The sequence below is a fragment of the Prorops nasuta genome, unplaced genomic scaffold, assembly GCF_024137725.1.
Source record: "Prorops nasuta isolate Cenicafe-Biocafe unplaced genomic scaffold, Cenicafe_Pnas_1.2 PNAS00006, whole genome shotgun sequence".
Taxonomy (NCBI): domain Eukaryota; kingdom Metazoa; phylum Arthropoda; class Insecta; order Hymenoptera; family Bethylidae; genus Prorops; species Prorops nasuta.
The window spans coordinates 1,293,538-1,317,844 of NW_027116803.1; the positions used below are offsets into that span (position 1 = coordinate 1,293,538).

General features: G+C 38.6%; 4 protein-coding genes across 4 annotated transcripts; all 4 read left to right on the plus strand.

The window, feature by feature from the left end:
- The first annotated feature begins 37 nt into the window (after positions 1-37).
- Positions 38-2,329, plus strand: LOC136774590 (uncharacterized). Its single transcript, XM_066728997.1, has 4 exons — positions 38-322; positions 425-597; positions 1,688-1,804; positions 2,104-2,329. The coding sequence occupies exons 1-4, from the start codon at positions 38-40 to the stop codon at positions 2,231-2,233; spliced, it is 705 nt and encodes a 234-aa protein (XP_066585094.1). The 3' UTR covers positions 2,234-2,329.
- Positions 2,330-3,424: 1,095 nt separating this feature from the next.
- On the plus strand, positions 3,425-7,951 carry LOC136774591 (uncharacterized). The gene is made up of 4 exons (XM_066728998.1): positions 3,425-3,583; positions 4,175-4,359; positions 6,710-6,826; positions 7,843-7,951. The coding sequence occupies exons 1-4, from the start codon at positions 3,425-3,427 to the stop codon at positions 7,949-7,951; spliced, it is 570 nt and encodes a 189-aa protein (XP_066585095.1).
- A 2,762-nt stretch (positions 7,952-10,713) lies between these two features.
- LOC136774592 (uncharacterized) lies at positions 10,714-11,655 on the plus strand. The gene is made up of 4 exons (XM_066729000.1): positions 10,714-10,872; positions 11,064-11,254; positions 11,329-11,439; positions 11,517-11,655. Exons 1-4 carry the CDS (start codon positions 10,714-10,716, stop codon positions 11,653-11,655), a joined length of 600 nt encoding a protein of 199 aa, XP_066585097.1.
- Positions 11,656-16,260: 4,605 nt separating this feature from the next.
- On the plus strand, positions 16,261-24,190 carry LOC136774593 (uncharacterized). The gene is made up of 5 exons (XM_066729001.1): positions 16,261-16,412; positions 16,459-16,600; positions 16,716-17,080; positions 22,505-22,615; positions 23,837-24,190. The coding sequence occupies exons 1-5, from the start codon at positions 16,261-16,263 to the stop codon at positions 24,099-24,101; spliced, it is 1,035 nt and encodes a 344-aa protein (XP_066585098.1). The 3' UTR covers positions 24,102-24,190.
- Positions 24,191-24,307: the final 117 nt, after the last annotated feature.

A 24,307-nucleotide genomic window follows, 5' to 3' on the forward strand; every position in this document is an offset into this window, starting at 1 on the left:
TAACGTATTTGGTCAGGCTGTACTGTAACTGTCGCAAATGAAATTCCTTGCTTGGCCGGTGACGCAATATTTGTCAAAAAAGTTTCTCATTTTTCCCGTAGAGTCCCGGGTGCACGAGGTGCAGGAGCTATCGAAATTAAGTTTCCTCGGGAAAATGTGGACTCTTTGCCGCTACGGCTCTATTCTTGCTTACATCATTTTCGTCTTAGTCGTCGAAAGTTCCACGGCAGGATTCGAAAACTTGACGAAACTCGAAGCTACCTCGAAAATGTTGTCGAGACAGAAAAGATATTTGATTTTCCCAGAAGGCAGTAATTTGCAGGTATGGCTAATTTCGTATCGATTCTATAAGTTTCTCTGATTTTTTTTATTTATTTTTCTTTTTCGGGGTGGGGGGATACTTTCCATTTTTTTTTTCTTGTAGCTAGTTTACTGCTTGACCATAGGAGCGTACGGACGACAGGGTGATTTGGTAATGGGAACTACAGCTGCTTTAGCCTGGGAGCTTCCGAGCAAGGTCGACTCCAAGATATCAAATTTGCTTCATCGCAGAACTCGAAGTGTGATGTTTCCGAAAATTGAGGCATTTTTACAAGCGTAAGCATATCGCAGCTGTCTCTTCTTATATTTTCAATCTCCTCATTTGCATCTTACACCGACCGATATTCTTCCCGTTATTTACTTTCATAATATTGATCCAGTTTTATTATTTATAACGTCAGCTTATAGCTTACTTATGCAATATATAGCGTCGACGGTGTAAGATGCGAAATAAAAAGCGGATCAACCCGAGTGTTTATTATTAGTAACACGATAAGCTTAGCGGAGTCGCACATCATTTTCTTCGCACGAAAAAGGTGCGGAAAGGGTCGAACGGTTTGATATCATCGTTATTTTCTTGCCGAAAGCAGATTTACGTGGGAAATAAAGAGAAAAAGTCGAGGGGCGATATTTTTATCAGTGCTAGGATTCATGCAGAATGTAAACCTGTGGGGAAGGAGAGCAGATGCCAGCCATAAGTTAAGGACGTCGGTAAAAATGCAAAAGTTCGTGCCTTTCGAATGTTACGCGAGTTCTCATTCGCAATGGAATGGTGCAGAAGATGCAAATATGACACTTTTTCCCCACCTCCATAAATGCAATTTTGCTTAATATCGCGTTATTGCTCGATTATCGATATTCGTCCAACCCAATATTAAATCATTCCGCTAAAATCACTGTGAATCGTTGGAAGTAATTTTCGAAATAATTGCTACATTTGCTGATAATAATAATTGAGGAGAAGATAAGTATAGTCCCAAATGTGACGTGTAATATGCGTTGAAAGACTGGTGTATTTAAATTGCAACATAAAGTAGAGGGATGTCACGAGAAAGATTGCACTCATCCGAAAGGGATTTCGAGAAAGAATATCCTTTCTGTCTGTTACATGGACTATCATTAATATTTCTCATAAAGTTCTGTTTTTAAAAAGTTTTTAAAGTCAACCAAAACCGACAGGCAAAGCGAAGCTGAAGAGCAGTATTGATGAATCGAGCAAATATAATTTATCCCTTGAATTTTATCTTCGATAAATTTACAAAGAACAAAAAGCTGACATAAAGAGATAACGATTCTAGTGTGTTTTTACTACGAGGATAAATGAAACATATAAATTTAAAGAAATAAGATTTATAAATTCATACAGATCTGGCCTTGACGGGAGATCCTGCGTAATGAGAGCGCTGTGCGAAGCGAGCCAAAGGAATTTTTCGGAAATTGGCAAAGGAACATTCGTCCAGGAGCTACTACATTCAATATTCACGTAAGTGCAGCAGTACTAATGGTTACTCGACGCTCAACTCACAAATTCCCTCAATAACCGGGGTTTATTCCTCGTTACTCGCGTAAAACTTGCTCCCTTTAACTTGCCCCCTTTTCTCCTCCACACGCCTCTCTGCTGGCTTTTCTACATTTTCACCAGCTGTTTTGACTGCGAGCAAAGTTGCCGCGTTCCCCACATTCGTTGCTCCGAGCAATCTCATATAGTTTCTTAACTGGATAAAAATGGAAGAAATATTCTTCAGCGCAATACAAAGAATCAAAAACGCTTCTTTGTCGCAGATTACCAGAAGATGGCACGGTATTCGATAGGGAGTCGGATCGGCTCTACGACTACGCGTACCAGACGGGGGGAAATTGCCAACAGCAATATCCGACTTGCCAGCACTCCATTTACAACTTGGATTTTTGAAAAGGACCCACTGAAAAGCTCAAACTGAGATTTCTTTTTGCGACGAGGCTACGCCAAACCTGCTCTTTAGCTCTCTATCCACCTATCTATCTATTCCACACACACGCACACTCGCATGCACACCGTTTTCGGCGAAACCGACGGAACAGCCTAACTTTCTAGGAGTTTTTTTGGCCCAATGCCCGATAATAATTTAACCACGAGTCGTGTCATGAAAAATGTCAATATTTTATAACGCCTCGTTGCGTTTATTGAATTTTAGACGAGAAAAAAGTAGCATTTTAATAGCTGAAAAGACCATGTGTTTTTAATTAAGCAATTGAAATGACAACTTATGTATATATATATAGCGATCGAACGAATAGATTGTTAAATGAGTGTGAAATTAATAAATGGTCTTTTGATTATAAACAGTAATTCAAATGTTTAATACACGAGAAATCGTATAGCTTGCATTAACATCGCGTAAATGTAATTGGCGATTTGCCCGTATCCCTGCAAGTTTTGTAGCATCCTATTCCCCAAAAATTTTCTATCGTACGTTAATAAAATGGTTCCTCCATGTTCATTTCATTATTGCACATTATGCTTTCATATTCCATTCCGTTGGATTTCTCCCACTGATAAAAATCTGCGGCAAAATATTCTTCATAAATCAGCGTGATGTTCACATTTTTGGGAAATACGCTTTCCAATGTCGTGCGTCAAGGGTTATACTTTATCCTGGACAATCTTACGGAGTATGACTGAAGTATGTATTATCTTAATACTGCTATCCCATATTTTTCACACCACCCGCACAGTCTTCTTTTATCTCTTTTCCTCTCTCATTCGCAGTTTCAATAACTTACGCCCGTATCTCTTTCGCTGTACGAATAATAAACGTTAAATCAATATCAGGGTAGTTAAAATAATATGGAACGTATGTGTCCTATCTATGCGAATTAGCCAAAAGTCCGGAGAAACTTATTGTTGCTTGTATAATTCAACTGGAACTTCCGGAATGACTCTGAAGAGCATTTAACTCATCGGCGTAACGTTACATCATTGCTTAAGAGTACTTATCACCAAAATGGCGTCAGTTACCTGATACAAAGTACCGTTGAAGAAAGAGAATGCTCAAGATCAGTTAATGCTTCCCCTTGAAGGAAAGTAGCCGTAAGAAAAGTTAAGTGATATCTCGCCAATAAAATGTTTTTCACGACGAGTTACGTGCTTCTCATCACTTTTTTCATTCTACAAAATAGCGAGGCACGAGATTCGGTAGAGCTAACAGATAATAACTCTTCCATATCGAAAAGAGAAATCGGTACCAGATACCTCATATTTCCACAAGGCAGCAACGTTCAGGTAAGTTTGCTAAATTTCGTACTACCCGAAACATTAGAGAAAACATAGAGTGAGTTAAAAATGTTGCTCCAAAATAACTGGCATAGTTCCCAAACTGCTATTTCCCTTCTCTCTCCTTTAATCACGCAACTTTGTCGTAGAAATAATTTTGCAATAATTGCCGAGGAGAATTTTTAAATGGAAACTTTAAAAAAGCGTAACGATCGAAATAGGTGAAAACTTGGATTTAAACTTATGTAGAAAAGTGGGCAATGAGTAATCATTACCTATATCAGACTCACAAAGCCCCGAGCTATAAGTATATTAAGCAGAGGAAAATTGCATAAATTTTCCTATATTTGCCATTCGCGATGCACCCGAAGCAACGATAAGTCGAGGCTCTTCGGAGATTTCTGGATCTCGTTAAAAATCGCTGATTGCTCTCGATGCTACACATCCAGGGAATTATAAACTGAACATTTCTTCTCTTTTTTGCGACGTCGTTTGTTCCATTTAAGCGTGGAATTGGCAAGAACGAAGAGTTATGATATACGTATAATTCAATTTATGGGACATGAATTTTGATAAATTTTAACGTTGTGTAAATCACAGCTGGTGTACTGTATGACAATTGCCGCATTAGCACAGCCCAGAGGGTTTTTCACATTTGGAACTACTGCAGGCTTGGCATACGAGCTTCCCCATAGGGACACCGTGCCTTACAGGAAGCCAGCCGAGGTGTATCACCGTCGAAGTCGGAGGGATCTCTATCGCAAAGTGGAGCTGATGCTTAGGACGTGAGTAAAAAGTAAAAAAGAGCTAGCGTAAGTGGCAAGGGATGGGTAAATGGCTGGATTTATTATCGCGGAATATAGATTCAGCGGAAAAAATATCGGGCATCGGAGACGATTATATCAGCTTGGAGAACAAGTTGAACGGTGTTAAGTTCAAGCGAGCGAAAGAACCTTCGGTTTACTCGATTAGTATGCTGCCAGACGCACCGCTATAAAGCGCCGCCTAACCTGCACGCGCTAACGAGTATACACAGGTCCCTGTCTGTGCTCTCGTGTTACGTATACCATAAGCAGCAAGAGCAATAACGCAATAAACTGTTAAAAGAATATTAATCCAGCTGGCAAAAAAACATTCGAACCGTGCGCAAGAAGAAATTTTCTTACCGTCCTCGGGTAATATCGTATTAAATCGCTCGTTGGTTTGCTTAATATGACACAGCCGCGTTAGCACGGAGATTAAAATTAATGGTGCTGGATGGATAAGAAACAGCAGGATTCTATTGTTCGTGAAAAAAGAAAACTTGTTTTTTGTATCGTTTGGAAATAAGCGATTTAAGCTTTGTCGTTGCTTCTGGCAGAATGTTTAATATTCTTACGTCTGTTCTCTTGCTCTCACCCTCCCTCTCTCTCTCTCTCTCTCTCTCTCTCGATCTTACTCTCTGGAATGAACGAGAAGAAGGAGCGAAGAAAGGGGGAATTTGAAAGGAACCCTCCAAGACACGCCTTCAACACCGACCTCGTGACAGGTACTGCAAAGCTTTTGATGGCTAGAGCTAGTGTTTTATTCGCTGTCGAAAAGGACGAAAATTTGATTGAGAGATTGGGAACTCGGCGAATTCCTGAACTATTATAATGAGCGAAGTCTGCTATTATTCGACTAGCATGGCGCTGATCAATTAATGCACTCAAGTGCTTTCTGCGCCAAACTCGTCTAATCGATATACATGCACGTGTACCAGGATTAAGTGGTATTTTGCAGGCCGATCTATTCAAGTAGTCCCGACAAGTAAAATCAAATATTAGATCAGATTTGCTTGGTTCTCCAGCAGCAACTAGGTCAATTCGCTTCAAATTCTGCAAGTTTCGAGCAAAATCATCTCGAGTATTACACAAGATCCGAACATATTATGGAATATATGGTATTATGAATATGATATATCAATAAAAAGCACTCTATGTAATTTTCAAGTTTTGTAAAATATTGTGAATTAGGATAATTATAATTTCCTTCCGAATCATCAGAATTTAGTTGAAATTTTCGTCGACTAATAATAGAATCTCGTCATGTAGGTCTGAGATTGCCTTTATGCTAATCGGTTTGGTAAGAGCGACGTGTATATTGGGACCTTTATCATCGCCAGGCCGTTAAAATGATAGATAGCTGTTAGACTGAACGTATATCTCTTCGGACTTATCTTGCTTGCTACTGATTTAAGATCACAGCTTGCTCTCTCTCCCTCTCTCTCTCTCTCTCTCTCTTTCTCTTTCTCTCACTCTCCCTATAGGTCTTATTGCTTCCCTTGAATTTACCTAGATGCAGCATGGATGCGACACAATCAGCTTGTCGCAAGGGAGTCAAATTTTGGATAAGATTTCACTCGGGTAATTCTCTGAAACTCTGATTCTAAACGCGAGGAGTCATCCTAATTACTGGATTTCGCGAGAAGATACGCGCAGTATGTAAGTTTCGCAGAGTAGTCTGATTAAACATCGAATCTGAGACTAACCTATCCGAGAGGTACTCATTAATTTAAAAAAATTAAAAACTAGTATGCTATACACTTGCAATTACATAGCTCGGTAATTATTAAATTAACCACAAACTGTATATTTATTTAAGGAAACACAGAAGCCGATAGAGTTTTAATCAAAATACATTTAAAGTTACTTATTTTGAGAGCGCTTTAATTGGGTGGCGAGTGGAAATTTTTAACAAAATGTTAAGTCCACTTGGTATATATTTTTAATTGGATGTGGAATTAGGCAGTTAATCCAAGGCTCTGGGAATGCTGATTATTCTAATTCTAATTGCTAGGAATCATAGCCTAATTGGCGACGCTTTGAAGAAAGGGGAAGTGGGGTGGATGAGGAGGGGGGGGGGGGGGTGTTTTGGTTAGTTTGGAAAACGGTAGAGGTTGAATTGGGGTGGCTGTAAACCCTTGTAGGCTTAGGAGGGACCATTTTGAGGCAGGCAGTATCAACGTTCGCCGGTATTATAGTGAACTTAATGAATAGACCACCGACTCACGGTGAACCCGATGGAGATAACGAGGATGATAATGATAAACGACCTCACTTTTCGCTCCTATATTCTCTCGACTATCTTTCTCTACCTTCGTTTTCCTTTATGAAGTCAGGGCAAGGATGGCAAAGCTTGCGTTCTCAAAGCAATCTGCAAGGCTGCTCAACGAGATCCCAACCATATCGGCAAAGGAACCTTCCTAGAGGAGATTTTTCATTCCATTTTTACGTAAGTCAAATATTACAATTTTATAACAAAAAGATGATATAATAAACGGGGTAAAAAGAACAGAAAAGATTTATACGGACAATATTAATTCTATTGAATTTTCCAAGCATTGCTCGCTAATTAATTATTCGAGACACAGAATATGGCGTATCATAATTAGAATAACAGATTTATTGCATACGTACTTCGGTGTAAAATATATTAATGCCGGGAGAAAAGGAAATAGCGAGAGTCGCAGTCTTATCGCGTAACGTGTGCTGGTTGCTTCCAGAGGACCAGGTCTCTAGGATCATCTAAAAGCAGCGGAAAGGGCTGCCGTCCCCTTCTGATAAAATGTTAAATTTATTCATAACATCCGTGCCATGGTACGCGCGCTCTTCCACACACACGGCCACGTGCAAACACGCATACACGTGTTCTCACAATATACGAATGGACGCTCGTTCCTCCGACCCCTATCTCACCCCCCCCCCTTCTCCACCTTCTCCTCTTCCGACCAACGCACACACAAACACGCACAAATACACTAACGGAAAGTTCGAAACGTTGGCGCGCACGTCTTTGCAAGCTGCAGCAGGAATATTTCGCCGCTGCTAACTTTTAACACCTTTTCGCGACAGAACTTTTAATAATCGCTCTCGCTCGCTACGTCGCCTCCTATCAAAGGATAATATTTTTTCCCGTGTGAATCTTCTTATCGATGGATTCCGAAACTTTACGGAGCCCCCAGTATCTCGGATCATCCAGGCAAAAATTGGAAAACCATTAAAAATCCAAGTAACGACAACGACGTGCTACAAATTCCTACAAAAGAATTTGCCTCCTTCTGTCAAGACGACATTTTTCCTGTAGCGTCTCGAATCCACGGAATTCCTCGAATTAAATTTAAATAGTTCGATGATTAATTTTGTTGTAAATATTTTAGAAATGTAATTATATCGCACGTCGAATATTTTTGTGTGTTTGTTTCGCTCGTACTGTTATTATATTTGTGCGATTTTCAAATCAAATTTCAGGCTGCCTGGAGGAGCTCACGATGTCGATCCGATGACGGAATACGAAAAAGCTTATTGGTCCAGAGAAAACTGCGATAGTGCCTACGCCAGCTGTCCTGACGTTTTCTGAAGGAAAGCATAAAACGTTCGCCAAAATCCAACACTTTCCATCCACTGTTTCTTTTTACGACAGCGGAGCATCCCATCCTCTCATGCAGAAACTACTGTTTGCTAAAAAAAGTCATATTGTATCATAAAAGCATTTTAAGCCAATCAAATGTTATGTGCTATTTTTTATATTAACAAAACTCCTCAAAAAACAAATACATGACGAAAGCGAATAAATAAAACAGCATCGACTGGACAAACATAATTTGTTAAGTAATTCTCCTAGTTGTTATATATAGTGCACAATGTACATATTGCTTCTGCAGTATTTTTAGAATATTTACAGGTATTTTTTCAAAATGATGAAAATTGCACAAAACGCAGTTACGTAATCTCTTTAAAATGTATCGAGAAAGAACCATTAACCAGTATTACATTTCAATTAAACGAATACAAGTATAGTATACTTATTGCGAAATTAGAAATTTGTAGGAAAACTTGAATTTCACTGTAAATCCCGATTAAGCTATACGCAGTGAATTAATAAAAGAGTGATCGAGAAGAAAAGAGAGTTAGAGGGAAAGGTTGAGGGGGTATTTAATTGAGTGGACAGTGGTGATGGCAAACGTAATTTGCGGTTTCTCCGTGCGTCAATGGTTTTGGAGAAACGTTAAGGAAACATTTTGATGGCAAAGGGAAAGGAAGTTTAGGAGAATGAAAAAGAGTTCGAAAGGACATTAGAGTAGATGAGAGACGACCAAAGGTATTTAATTATGTTGACTTTGATAAAGCAAACGTAATTGCGTTTGCGCTTGTCCAGCATACCTTTAGCTTTAAGGAAACATCATATCCCACCACCTGCGTGTTTACACAATAGTAATGGCTCGTACTTACGGAATAATACACCGTGTGTCTCCCCGATACATACCCTTCCGGGGATTGGCGAACACACGTGCGCTCCACTGTGTTACCTGCCCATTGTATATGTACGAGCGTCGAGACCGCTCGTATTTCTACCAATACCACAAAATGTGTTCCTGTAACACAATTCCTGTCCCAGGAACGTCAACTGGGAGCAGAGTTTGCATCATACGTCATTAACGAGAGCAACCAACGGCTCCCAAATCGCCCACCCTCAAGATTTTCCTCGACCAGGAGCTGTGTGCTAACTCTTGTTAGCTGACATTCGCCATGTTTACACAGCTGCAAAAATTAACACTGCTATACGGTTAGTTACTTCAAGGTTTCAATATTAATTATTCAAATACATTGTAGAAGGAACATTCATTTCCGAGGTTTTTCAAAATAATGGACAGAGTTGTTGTTGCTTTTTTTGGCTAAAGTGTTTTGAAATATTTGGGTGGTGGTCCGATTTTCGATGATGAGCAAGCACCTCTTCGTCGTCAGGGACTCACCAAATATTCCCTGAAATTTCGCAAATCTCTCAAAATGTATTCAAGGACGAGCTGGCTACATTACCCAATTCCGGAGATCCCAAGAAACCATCCCTGACCATTTCCGCGGCTTCCATCCGCAAGGTAATTTCACTTTGGGCTTTCATTGCCATCCTCCTTTACTCACTCCTCATCCTCCTACTCCTACTCCTTGCAAGAACCAAGAACGCTTTCAGGGCTAGCCGGAATCTCCGCGACAAACCGCCTGATTTATCTACCGTCGCTATCACTGCGTCAGCCCAGCTTTATTCCTTTTCCCTCTTAATCATTCGACTCGTCGCTCACGAAATTTAAACGTACTTTGTTAAGACCCACCTAAACAATCCTTAATTCGATGCTTGATCAAGATAAGTATTATTCTATTGAAGCTTGAATTAATGAGTGTTAAAAAGCTCGTTAATAAAAATTGATCGTTATCTCCTTATTTTAAATCTTCACTTGTAATTTTAATCAAATTGTTCGTTCTTGCGAGGAGCCAGAATTTTATTTATTAAATCGCAGCAATTTCATTAAGATACTTTTAATTGAAATAGCGACTATTTTTTAGGTGAAAAATTAAACATTTTTTGCTGGAATTTAATGTTCTTAATACAATTCAGTGTAGTACTACACAATATACATGGTCGAAGGAAAACTAATGGTCTCCTTTGCTAGGACGTCAAGCAGTTGGATAAAATAAACAGAATAATTAAAGGATCATGCCCCTGTTGCGATGGCGTATAAAAAAAAGAGGGGAAGGATTCTTTTTTCTCTCTGCTGTATAAATCACTCAGTCCACCACAGAGATCTCTCCAGCCCCTATTTTCTAGTTGGTGATGTGGTATTTATCAAGCGGGGAAAGGGACGCACAGAAAGTGTAAGTGATATAATAGGGTCTGCCGAAATTAAGTCTGAGTAGGCCACATCTATTCCTTCATTATATCATTAATTTTTTCTTTCGCTTCTCGTATTTTCAGTTTATCCAATTCTAAATTTATTCTCTAATCAACTTTATTTAGTTATTTATTATTAATCCTTGTTAGTATTTTGGATAACGCAATACGAAATAATTATATATAGTGATTCGTTTTATTGATGAGACGTCGGTAAGCGATCGGCTGAGTTACCTGCAGCTTAGTGAAGGACGATAACTCGCAGTTTAAACATACTTGAGCGCAGTGAGATGCTCACGTGTCCACGGAGTACCGTTTCAGCTCCTTGGTCTAGAAACGGTGCAACGTTTAGTCTCAGTAGCGAGGAAGATGTCCAGTTTTGAGAAAAACTTTCCCATCGCGGGGCTCCCAGAAGTGGCAGTGGAGAAAGAGCTAAATTCACGTGGCTATTTCAAGAAATGAGGACCCAGTGGCTCGTCCTGATTCTTGGATTCTCTATGACGATCCTAGGGGATGCAGTTTGTCCCCGTAACGACAGCGACTTAAGTGCTCAAACCTCCGGCACTTTGTCCAGACACAGAAGGCATCTGACTTTTCCAAAAGGCACAGCTTTCGTCGTGAGTCCATTGAGATTTTCTTTGTACTAACGACAGCTAACAGATCGACTTTCCACTGCTTGCTATTATAAATCACTCGATTTTCTAATAAAACTTTTACCCATCATTTATTCTTAAAACTGTCGTATTTTTCAAGGTATTTTTTTAATTTTATTTAACTGCTATTTGTTTATAAATAATTACAACTTTAGATGACAATATCAGAATTAAAAGCTCTACAACTCAAAGAACCGACTCCATGGAATCTTGCTTTCGAATTTGACGTAATCTGGCCAATACCTAGCCAGGAGAATGCAAAGAAACCTATTTTCAAAAGACCATGGAAAATTAAGCGACGACATAGACGAGATTTGTATTCTGTTATTGAGTCAGCCTTGAATAGGTATGATCAAGATAATTAAATGACACGATTCTCGATTTAGTAGGTATTTTTACTAAATTGTTATATCTTTTCAGACAAAATTTACCAGGTCAAAAGTGCATACTGAGAAGCATTTGTGAGTCGAAATTAGTGTTACAAAGAATAGGAGTTTCTTTCATAGAGGATGCACTTCGAATTATCTTAAAGTAGGCTAAACTTATATTAGTTTTTGATTAATAGCATTTGATGGAATATAATAAAATGTTCGAATATTTTCTTCCAGTAATTCGGTAAAACATAAGAAGCAAGATATTTACGATCTCGCGTACCAAACATCTGGCGACTGCTCTATTTCTTATCCATGTCCATTTTCTTTGTTAAAATTATTACTTCTGTATACGAATAAAGATTTTTTTAGTTAACTTTCAAATTGAAAAACAACACCAAAAATATTGCACATCCAAAAATCTAGTTTGATTATAAGAAAAAAGAAGACGATAAAAAATCGATCAAGTTTCCCCTCTTTTTTGTTTTGAACATTAAAAATACGACCTAATTTTGATGCATTATCGAGACGATCAAATTAAAAGTAGGTCTAGATAAAAAAATTTTATTACAAATGTGATTAAAAATCAGACCTTTGTTTTGACTGAGGATTACCATTTTCGTCGGGACTTGATTATTTTTTGCTTTTAGGGCCAAGTTTAGGGCGCGGAGTAATGTTTTGCTCGTGGATCATTAGTCAGGAAAGTGAGAATGAGAAAGTGGAGTTCGCTGTGGAGGGTAGATAAGCCGCGATACACACTCGAAATACAAGTTCATCTACCCTCTATTAACTAGTTAAGCGGTTATGACGCAATACAATGTCACGCCGAGCTTTTCTGCAGGTGGTCGTGACGGAGTATCTCGTGAAGGCATTTCGCTTGTTACCAGCGATATATATGCACCGCCATTATTATTTTGTAGCGCACAATAGCCACGATTTTCATTATCATTTCCATAACGAGTCCTCGAGGGCTTTTTTTTCATTAACTATGAGATATAAGACACTCAAATATTTACCTCCTGCTAACGTAATTTGACGTTAAACCCTCAAATACAAGGGCCTCGTTACTTCTCCGTATAGTTCAAAGCATTGACGACGTTGAACATTTCTCGTATGTTAATTATACAATAGCATCGCATGATGGTTCACTTTAAATTTCTCAAAAATGATCAACGTAACGATGACAATTCTTTAACATTGAAATAATTAAGCCAATTTAGAATCTAATTTTGTTTTGGCAGATATTAATATTCTTTTAGTTGTCACCTGACGGTTCCTCTGGTTTAAGCAGTTTAATCTGACGAGTGATAGATGGAATAATTTATTCAACGTCCAGCAAAGGGGGAGACAAAGGAAAGGGGGGGGGCGTAGAGATCCATTAAGTTCATCCATTGTTTTTTAGTTAGAAAAGGTTCCCTCACGGAGCAGTTCCCTCGACACGACCTAAATACCCTCAATTTTTCCAACCAGTCTACGTGCCAGATTTTTCTATCGACAACCCACGTCGCATCTCTATTCCAGACACCGTACCCTCATCCTAAACGTCGTGGCTAATAAAATTAAGAGAACAGCCTGACCAAAACCGCTCGAGCTGAAGAAAACCCTAATGTCTAATCTTGGCACGATTTTATCAGCATTTCTTAATCCCTTAAGCAAAATGACTAATCCGTATAAAATCTTCTTACTCCTAACTTTTTCAATTATACTAAGAAAGCTCAATAACGTTCAAAAGCTACTGTTTCGATTAAACGGAACCCGAGAATAATTAAATTCTCTCTCTCTCTCTCTCTCTCTCTCTCTATATATATATATATATATATATATATATACAGATAGAGAAACACCGTAGCAAATAATAGCTCCACCAATTTGGAAATTTATAGCCCAAGCCATTGTAGAGTATCGATTATTAATAATGCAACAATGGTCAATTTGTGAAGTAACAGCTCCGAAGTCAATTGGAGTTCATCGTATCTGAATCGAAACAAGATGGTAGAGGCAAGTATAAGGGGCTCCTTGGCAAGCAACAGAGACAAGTGCAGGTACTCGGTCAAGTCATAAACGTTAACCATCCTAATGGCACCAGTCAGACGGTAATTAACACTCCCGCAGTGCAACGTGTTCGACCTGTTGGCTCGAGGACCGTTAATTGTTCGTTAAATAAAGCGCAGAAGCGAGCTGGGAGATGACGTTAATGAATTCTGTAATACAGTACGGTTCCCTGACTTCCTTCAATAGCACCGACTCTTCTGCCAACTTGAAATCGTTCAGTTTCGACTCATCGTCGCGAGAAAGCTGGACACTTGGGTGAGTATGAGAGACAAATTTTTTTATAATTTAACGAGACGTCTGGTGGATAAAAAATAATACAAATAGAAGAGAAAGAATTTTTACTTACCTACTCGTGTATAACTACGACGATTCAACTCTACGGTTCATAGTTTTGTATAATATGTCAAGTATTTTGTAAATCGCCGAATGATGTGAATTTTATTTTTTTTACTAATGTTGTGGAGTATAAAACCTCTCGCGAGAGAAACAATTCGGCAAAATCTTCGCTAATTTTTTTCTCAGCAACGTTGGTGCAGCAATAATGGATTTTCTTTGGTAGCAACCTCGACATTTTCTGGATTGCCAGCATCAGTCCTTATCGTGCCAGAGGAGCAGCACAGTATTTACGTATTGTAAGTGAACATTTGCGCGCGAACATGTAGGGGGAATTGTGTAGATTCCCACGTGATTAAACATCGATCACGGTCCTCGCGTTTCCTGCAGGAAATCCCGTAGAATACGAACTTTCTCACATTTTTCTACCCTCCCCCACCTTATTCCTCCTCTTATTCTTCTTCTTTCACAGAGTTCTGTATACTCTCCCTGGGAAATAACGCCCCAGGCAAGAGGATATTGGCGCACTCCTTATCTACACCGGAATCTTATTGTGTCAGATGCACCTCGTTATAATTAACCCAGCTGAGATATATATATATATATATATTTCTCAACCCTGCTGCACAAGTTTTAATAAAGCTTTCCCAAAGAAACATAAATATTTTTATGCGAAAACAAAAATTGATTCGCTCGATAAAACGATTTAGTCGATCGTTAAAGGATCGATATAACGCGGAGCGGTGTAAACCTGGCATTGCAGGGGACAAGACTTTTTCTGTGGAAGAAAAAGTTTTGCCGGTTCGCGAAATGAGAGAAATCTCGTGATAGAAGCAAACGACGCGACGGAGAAGTGTTTCAGGCTGAACAGATAGAAGTTCCTGGCCAGGATGGTAGATCGATTTCTTCGCAGGGTGGAGAAAGATCTCGTAGCTCACTTCGGTAAGCTCTTTAGGAAACAGGAAATTGTTAGTTCGACTGAGAAAAGTGGGGAGAAAATGATCGATTGGTGGTGCCGATACTACAAAACACTCCTTAATCGCGCGAGTCCTTTATACAGACTCTCATCATTATATAGGAGTCTAAGCTGTAATAAATCTGTTTGAAAAATTGCAACGATTTATGTTAAACTATTCTTCGCGATTCGATGTTGATTTACAAGGATCGTCGAGGGTCGGAAAGTGGTCTTGGACTGTCGCTGTAATTTAATAAAAATGTTTTACAGAGCATTCTTAGCGTGAAAACATCTCACCCAGACAGAGGCACGAGGAAGAGCCGTTTACTCACGCTACAACTTTCGGATACCCAATTAAAAGTTACTTATTAAGCTCGGAAAAGCTACATTCTTATGATGATCCCGAACTAACTCCATTGATAATAAAAAATAATCTGCCATTTCCCACTGCGCTTCTTAAATTCTACTTGTAAAATTAAAATACGATACTCAATGCTGTACTTAAAATTTTATCACAGCCACAAAAGTTTAAAATGAAAAACTTGATGCATCGCTAAAAAGTTACGAGTAATTTTTGATCTTTAACCTCTGTGAAGATTGTAAAAATGCAATATCTTTCACTAATTGATAGGTTTATGCTTGTGAATAACAAGCGCTACAAGTGTCTTAACCTTGTGCGTGGCAAAATTCGAGATTTTTTACCAAACCGTTTGCCAAATGAAGGACTTGGTCGTGAAATCTGTTCGATATATAAGATTTTGAAAGATCGTGAATGATTAAAACGATAACGTATCACTTATAGTAAGAGCGCATTACTACGCCGCATAGAAATCGTTTCCGTGTGTACGCTCGTTAAAATTCACTTAAGAAATTGTGCTTTGCCATTTTCCATTAATTTAGTACGTCAAATTTATGATGGCCGTGGATAGGAGAGCGTCAGCACTTCTGAGAAATCAATATTTTTTCGTCATTTTCATCGGCATAAAGGAGTAAAAATTAAGTTCTTGTTGGTTTAGTTTTATTAATCATCTTCTTTCTTGGGCAGTTGAAAAGGTGTCTAAGATTTGTCAATTAGCTCAATGACTTTTTACCAATAAGGAAGTATCTTTGCGACTAAGAGACAGGGATTTGTAGCAAATCGCTGCTCTTGATCGAAACAAGATGGCATTACCAGAGTATATACCATTCCGACTGCTTTTATTTTAAAGTGGTCCTTGAACAATTTCTCAACGGATTATACCGAGATTTGCCTCTGCAAAGTTTGATAATTCCTTTACAAGTTCGCACTCGAAGTTTGCCGCCAGCGAGACAATACAATTATTTTCTCCCATTGCAATAGTCTTCACGCAAAACGTTTTGTTGACCCACTGATTCATCTTAGGCTTCTCCTATAGTATATTTCCTTCAAACGCCAATTAACATTGGTATTATTTAGCTCGTTCGGTATTCCGCTCATCGACTTTCGACTTGTTCAAACATATACTCTTATGCTTACCATATTAATCATTTTCACTCGCCAAATTGTTACTATAATAACGTTGCACGAATGATACAAAGCAATCTCATTATTCCTGAAAAGTAGAACGCTTGTAATTATACTCAAGACGAACATTGTAGTTTGATATCCCGATTTACTTTAGCATGCTACAGCTGCTTTATGTACTCAGTCAGCTAGTCTTAATAGTTATATATTATAATTTCCATTATAATTGTATCATATCTGCAAAAACTGATTATAGTTGCAATCAAAACTTGCATTTACTTTTATACTCTAACAATAATTCGATTGTAATGTTGATGAATCAAAAAGTGGTACTTACATTTTTTGCGTTATTTCAGGACTACAATGAATTCGTTAAACCATTACCTAATTTTAGTTCTATATATTGTAACGTCAGGGGAAGAAGTGGATAGTGGCGAGGAGAAGTCTTTGTCGAGAAGAAAACGTTACGTGGTATTTCCAGAAGGTTCTAGTTTTTCGGTAATTACACAAAATTTACTATCATTTAATTCATCATTTAAACCTTTCAAAAATTATTAAATTTGTAGACTTGAACGTTCAATTTTAACCTGTGAATATCTTTAAAATGATGCAGATCGCCCTTTGTTTGACGGTCCACACATTAACTCCGGACAACATTTTCACTGAAGGAGTGAACTGGGGTATCTCCTACGACCTTCCCAACGAGAGTAAACCAGCGCTCGAGCCCTTTTTGCAGTTGAGGAACGATAGATTAAAGACCAAATACAAACAGAGCCCTTTAAAGACAAGCAAAAACAAATTAACCAAATATCCAGGGTGGAAGAAGGAGCCTGTCAACGCTTTGGACTATTCTGGCTGGAGCAACGATAAACATTACGATTGGTACTCAGGGAAAAAACGCTATAAATCGGATTATTATTATTTGCAAAGAAGACACCGTCGAGATTTGTACAGCAAATTAGAAGTCATCATGAACGCGTAAGTTTTATTTCAGCCAGAAGCAATTTGCTTTCGCGATTTGTTATAGCTTTATGTTAGCTCAGCTGTATTTGCAAATGTAAAAATATCGAGTAAGCTTGTAAATGCTCTCTATAAAATCTTGCATAAAATTCTTTTAATTTTCGAGATTCTAGATTTATATCTTCAGCGAGTGTACTTGATTAACCTTGATAATGCTTCAGCATAGCTCTGATAATGTTAGTATGCTTGAAGCCTATTAGAGAAGCCCCGATTTTAACGACGAACAAATTTCTCTGAAGCGCTTTCAGCCAAGAGACACGTCCGATGATAAAATATAACGGTATATACTATATAAGTTTAGTGGATCTGGCGCTATCGAGCCATCGTCGAGCCTCTTCTTCGAGACTCCCGCAAGTACTCTAGACGTTTTACGTCAAGACTCTACCGATTCTTTCTGTACTTACGCGACACTCCTAATGAGAAAACTCGACTTTGAACATTTCCACGACTATTTATCTTCACCCTGAAAATCAATGTTTTTCAGAGAGAAAGTTTTACCATAGATTTAAAAAAGATAGTAATAAAACTTATTAAACAATAAAACACTAACGTCTTTAAATAGTAGAAATCCATGATGCAAAAGTAGAGTAGTCTATTGCCAACATTGTTTCGTCAAGCTTTTTCTAGTTATTGCAAACAAATAGAATTTATTTTTCTTCAAATCACTCTGATATAGTTTTGTATTTATTATATATATTATTTTTAAGCTTTTTTATATCCTATACGACATAAAAAATAAATAGAGCATAAAAATCAGGCAAAAGGTTGTGTTAACGAAAGCTTTGATATCGTAATAAAACAGAAGTGAGAGGTTGATTTAATATTCTAAGTTCTAAATGCATAGAATAATTTTGTATACGGAAAGCGTATGATAGACTCGTACGATTACCCTGGCTAAGATGAAAGCTTGAAACTAAACTTCTAATTACTCGATTTATAATCGTATAGTAATGAAATTTATTTTAAAGACGATTTTATCTTACTCAAAGATAAGTGCAAGAAATTGATGGGAGAAGCTGAGATATCGATGTTTTAGTAAGGTACAGGGGAGAAAATTATCTAATTAGTTTAACGTAGAAATGCATAGAATAATTTTGTGGGAGCTTCTAGGGCCTCGGGCAAAGTAATGTTGCTTAAATACCAGTGGTTTGTATAATCAGCAAGCTGTGGATGAGCAAATATACCCTGGATTACAAATCAGAGCCTATATCTGTTGGGTGGATTTTAGCAGATAGCCTTTCAGAGAGGGCGATTTAATTTACGAATAATAATCATGAAGCCACTGCTGTGTGTAAATAAGGGAATCTTACGTTGGGAACAATTTGGTACCAAAAATTCCTGGTCATCTCTTGCAAATAGCAAGATGAAATGGTATATACTACGATCGCTCGCGGCACTCTATTAAAACAGACCGACGTGGCCTGTAACGTAGCATGCGCAAGAACCTTCGCGAGGAGCCAGTTCTATTATATGGTAATAAATGATTCTGCATTATTATCAACGACAAATTAGCCGACTGTTACTCACAAAAACAATACTGCCTGCTGTCGGACCTCTTTACGAACCTCTAACTGCAGCCATTTCAAAATTGAATTTTATGCCTGGTTCTTTCAATATAAACTTTTTACAACTATAATTACGACTAAAAAAGTATTAAAGCCAAGGTATTACAGGCAAGCTGCATTGCTAAAGTTTTTTACCAAGAAATTTCGTAACGCAGACCTTAGCCAGGAGCATTGCAGCACGAGTTTTTTCTTAGAGAGTGATAGCTGTCAAAAAAAAAACTGCAAGGGATTTTGCCAGGATTAGATCCGAAATTCTTTAGACCACGGTGGATTAACGAAGGCAGGAATTAGTGCAGGAGATAAAAATATACCGGAGCTAGACTTATTTCATACGAGACCGGTGGATATAATCAAACCCCTGGGCGTAGAGTATAAATCTGGTTATGGTTGGAGCTGAGTGGAGAGGGCTGGAGGAGAGGGAAAGAAGAGAAGGAGGGGAGGGGGGGGGGCAACAGACACACAGACAGACAGGCAGGCAGGCAGGCAGGCAGGCAGAGAGACAGAGGCAGAGAGAAACTATTTCCCCATGGCCGTTGGCTCGAGAAACGGATAAATGGTCTGCCAGGCTCGTTCAGAAACAGCCCCTACCACGGTAAAGGCGCCACCCTCTGATTCATGCCAGCCTTAAGCTGCACCACTACTACTTGCCCTTTCTCGCCGACCAGTCTCCTTTGCCAACATCGCCTTTCTGCTGGATAATCCTAGACACGTCAAGATAACTCGCGAATCAACCCTCTCAGCTCTTTTTCCCTTTCCCCGGCATGAAAACAAACGACAATAATAATAATTTTTTACCTTCATACTCGTATTATTAAACTCATTTTAATACCAAATAACCTACTGATTTTTTTTAAATAAACCCAGATGATCGATGAGCAGCGATCATTTTTCCTTTTAATCAAAACCTTGTTCCGTTGCACTCTTTATTTTTACGAATTATACAGTTTTTTCACATGTTTTATCCTTCAACTGCTTTTAATTTGGAACTTGACTCATTTGGTCTCGATGTAACGAGAGGCGGATCAATGTCACAAGTACTACAATTATTCTGTGAAAGCCACAACCCTCCACTGTGAGCCTATCAGCTTGTTAGCTAACCGAAACGATGTGACATGGTAATAGATCACCCGAGGCAAATTGCAAAATTTAACGTAAATTTCTGAGATAATTATAAGCTGTTTTATTAATTTCGCTGCCTGTTAAATGTTGTACACCGCGAATAACTTTCGATTCAACATATATTTTTTCATTAACTTTGAGCGTAATTTACTATACGTGTAAAGTTTTGTCACAATTCGAACCGAATTTTTATTTGTAAATTGTACGGAGCTTTAAATTTAAAGCCAAATGATAATATTGACAGTGCACGGATAAACGATTTTCAGGTCTGATAAATTGCTAATAATTTAATGATCAATCATTGATTATTAGTATAATACTTGAACCATCGGTATTAAATTTATCGATTTATTTATCGTTTATAAGTATGCTTAGCAAACGGCTGATTCATACAGCTTTATTTGGAATAGATATAGTTCTTGATGACTTTAAAAATAAATTATTCGAATTGATCAAGCATTTTCGGTACGGTAATCAGATGTTAAGGCAAGATTTAATTACTTGTATAGACTGAACATTTTTCAATCAAAAACAATTAATATTTTTCAGGGAAACACATTATCCAACGACGCATACCACGAAGCACACTATGGATCATATAAGCTAAACAATTACTTAAAATTTTATTAGAACTTTCAATCAACTTCACTGCTTCATTTACTTTAATTAAACAATCGATCACAAAATTTTCTCAGATAGATTTTCACTATTCATTGTCGTACGAACATGTTTTCCAAATGATGAAATGCTTGATAATTCTGCTGAAAATTGAATACGATGCTCGAATCGAAGATAAATTCCATTAGTGAAATACTATAGTTATTCTTTCGTTTAAGAATTAAGCACAAATAAGGACTTGACTGTTGAATGGAAGACCCGACGGCCATCCAATTTAATTGTTACGCGTCATTTAAAGCGAATCAGTATTTATGCTTGATATAAGGGGAGGGGGAGTAAAGGAGCTGATGTCAATTAGTGGAATAAGTGAGGAGCTCTTAAAGTCTGACAACGCGTGGCTCGCAGCAAGGAAATGAAAGAGCAGGGGCAGACAGCAATGCCACGGTGTGCGATGCCCAGCAGTATCCAATATTGTCACAGAGTATCGGATGCCAGAGTGCCTTGACGTGGAGATATATCGTTGAGCATAAACCAGACGCAGTTAGCATTCCCGCTGCAGAGGAGGGTAGTTGAACGGTATTAGCTTCGGAACGGAAATCCCTTTTGACCATTGCCCCTCTCTATATACTATATGTATCTCTGTATCTATTTCTCCCTTTCATTCCCACCCTCTCTTATACTTTCCTGTGCCTCCCTCTCTATTTATCTCTCTCGTTTTCCCCCCTGCATCCATTCTCACACTCTTTCTCTTTCGCCACCCCCTACCGCATTTCTTTCCATTTTTCTATACTTTTTTCTCTCTTTTGCTTTTTATATTGAAACTCAACGCGTGGAATAAAATTCAAACGAGTCCCTCCCTGTTCATCGATCCTCTCCTGCACTTTTCCACTGATCCTCTTATAATCAAATCCACTGTTGATATTGCTGCTACAATGCCACTCGTAAAAAATTGCTCCTCTGCCACTCCGATCTCTTGTTATTGCGAGAAATCCTTGAAGAAAACCGGTGATAACAGCTAATCTTTTGTAAGCAAACGCTGAGCAATCGTATACATCGCTATTGTTCCAAGTATTTGCTACGCTGATGTATCATCTAATACATTTTTTTACTGCCACTCTGCGAAGGATTCTCTTTGGTTCATGAAATATGAAGGTTTGCCAAAAAAATTGGCCTAGTTTAGTCGTGACTTTTATTAAAATGCATATTGATGGTGAAGTTTGGGGATAAGTTAGAATAGTTTTCCAATAAGTACTACTTTTAATTATTTGAATATTAACAAATAGCCTTATAAAACTTTTATGTACAAGGTGTAACAGGGAGCTTGGGCCAAATTTTTGGGGAAACTCAGGGGGCATAATTTTAAATAATTATTAAAAAGGTTCGATCGTTTCATTACTTAAAAAATCATTTACCAACTCTATACTCAACAAAATGTAGCATATACCATTGTTACTTTCGTATTTATCTCGGTAAAAGCCTGCAATTGATTCACCATCTAAAAATCTAAAATTACACAAGGTAAAACCTTACTCCTGTATACTCTCGCGTTGACACGAATTAATCGCAAATTTACCATAAAGCTTTCCAAGTTCTCTTTTTAGCTATTTTTTATTTAACTACATCGATTCTTTTTCTGTTTCGCTATACTGGTAGCCTGATTAACCGACGGAATCAACACTGATTGCATTATCGCTAAAGACTATTCGAATTCTTGGGAATTCTAGCCAACTAAATCCGCTGATAAACGAGGAGTGGAAAATTTAACCAAGCAAAGTTTCTTTTACGGGAACATTTTTGTCGATTTGCACAACTGAAAAGCAAATATAAACGCTACAATAAAGTGCGGTAGAAATAAATTTCGAATGCGCAAAGGGAGAAAAGCTGTCAAGTCCAGAGCTGAAAGGATCTAATCCTACAGTGGGTTTCGCGAGGGTTCGTGAAATGAAGATGGAAAAAGCGTGTATGGCTCTTTGGGCAGGCTGAACCCTCGCTTGGTTAACGAGTAGTCCGATGGCTAGCAGCCGCACATTAATATAGTCCTTTAACCTTTTTTCAAGCAGTTACTTTTGATCTTTTTCAGGATGGGCTTCGATGGAAGAAGCTGCGTACTTCGCGCCCTCTGCGAGGCTTCCCAACGCCTCGTGCCAAAAGGAAACAGCCTGATCGAGGAGATGATGAGAATATCCTTCTCGTGAGTTGATCAAAATAGGGAAACACTTTCTGTGCGAGAGCCTCGCGTTTTCTAAAGTGTCTTGGGCACCCGTGGGGCGCTGGTGGTTCATCGAGGATCGATCGGATTTCAAACTAATCCGGTCTCGCAAGAAAAACGGTGACCCGTTGCCGATAGCATTTGCTAAGCAAACGCCGTTTAAGCGATTCCTTCCACGGTAGGAAATCCTGCTGGATCTTGCTCGGGTTTTAATGGAGTTCCATCGGCTTTTAATGCGCCTCGATATGCCCGCGTCCTTCTCTAAATCCCCAGTTAAGAGTAATTGAATCGACGAGTCTCCAAAGGAGAGCACACCACACTCGCTTCGAGCTACGCGTTATACAGATCGTTCTCCCCTACTTGATTTACCGATGCTATATATATATATATATATATATATATATATATAGCTGCACAGTTTCATAAAATCTTACTTAAATCCGTTAATTACTCATCTTTGATAGGTGTACCTCTTCTCCTTATATATATATAGTCTTAAAACCAACAGCTATAACCTCTAATGTCAACTTGCACACATTCGCTGCCTCGTCATAAAGTTTATTTAACATTTTATTTTCTCGTATTTAAATGGACGTCTCCGAGGTCCACACGTGACTATCGCGGAAATTAGGTTGAACTCTAGGGAAATGATTTTTAAACATAAGCTCGACGCTCATGTATGCGTACACCTACGGCGAGAACGAGGTCAGAGCTCTTTTATTTAAAAGCCATTTCTCCCTGGTATACATATATGTATGCATAATATAGTATAAGTACATATGCTATAAGCGCGACATCCAAACACTCGAGTGCGACATTTTTTGCAAGAAAGTCGATTAATCCTTTGCAAAAGCCCCTGCCATTTTTTACATTGAGCCGACTGATGTTACGGATGACAGCACGACGTCCGGTCAGTCATATTATGACGATTTACGCGCTTTTTCCATGGCCGAACGGTCAAAGTGATTTTTCAGAGAAAAGTGCCAATGCTCCAAGTCGATAGGTGAAAGATTAGAGAAAACCTTCCCTCGTCGATCAATTTGGACCTTTGGTATATGTATAGGAATGGAGGATGGGAAGGGAGAAGGAGGGGGGGGGGGTTGAGGATAGGTTGAAGGTTTCGGGTTTCAGTGTGTGCGAGAGGGTGGAAAAGGGGGAGGCGAGGGTGGCCAGCATCGTCCATTAAAAAGTCTATTTCTACAGGCTGCCGTTAAAGAGGGTGCTCTCCTTCGAGCCTGAGGAACACCGCACGTACACAGAGGCTCATAAAGCTGGCCACGAAGGTCGTGACTGCGTGGCCATGTTCCCAAGTTGCAGCTTCTCCCTCATAGACATGGCTCTTGGGAGATATAACGCACCGAGCAACCATGAAGATCAGTCCTGGAAGCCGACTGATTATCGAACCCAATCGTCAGGTAGCAGCAGCGATGACGATTATGCAGATTCGATCAAATATCACATGAAATAACCAATTTAATCTTGTCGCTAAAACACGTTCTCTTTATTTATTTACGACACGCATTTTCACTGGTAAATCTTGTTTAATAACCTAATTATTTTCACCTTTAATTAAACGCGTGCTAGTGCGTATTAAAGACTTATGCGAACAGTGTTGATAAAATCGATTATGTGCGCCGTGATTACATAGCTATATTGCGCTGGATGGCTTAATTC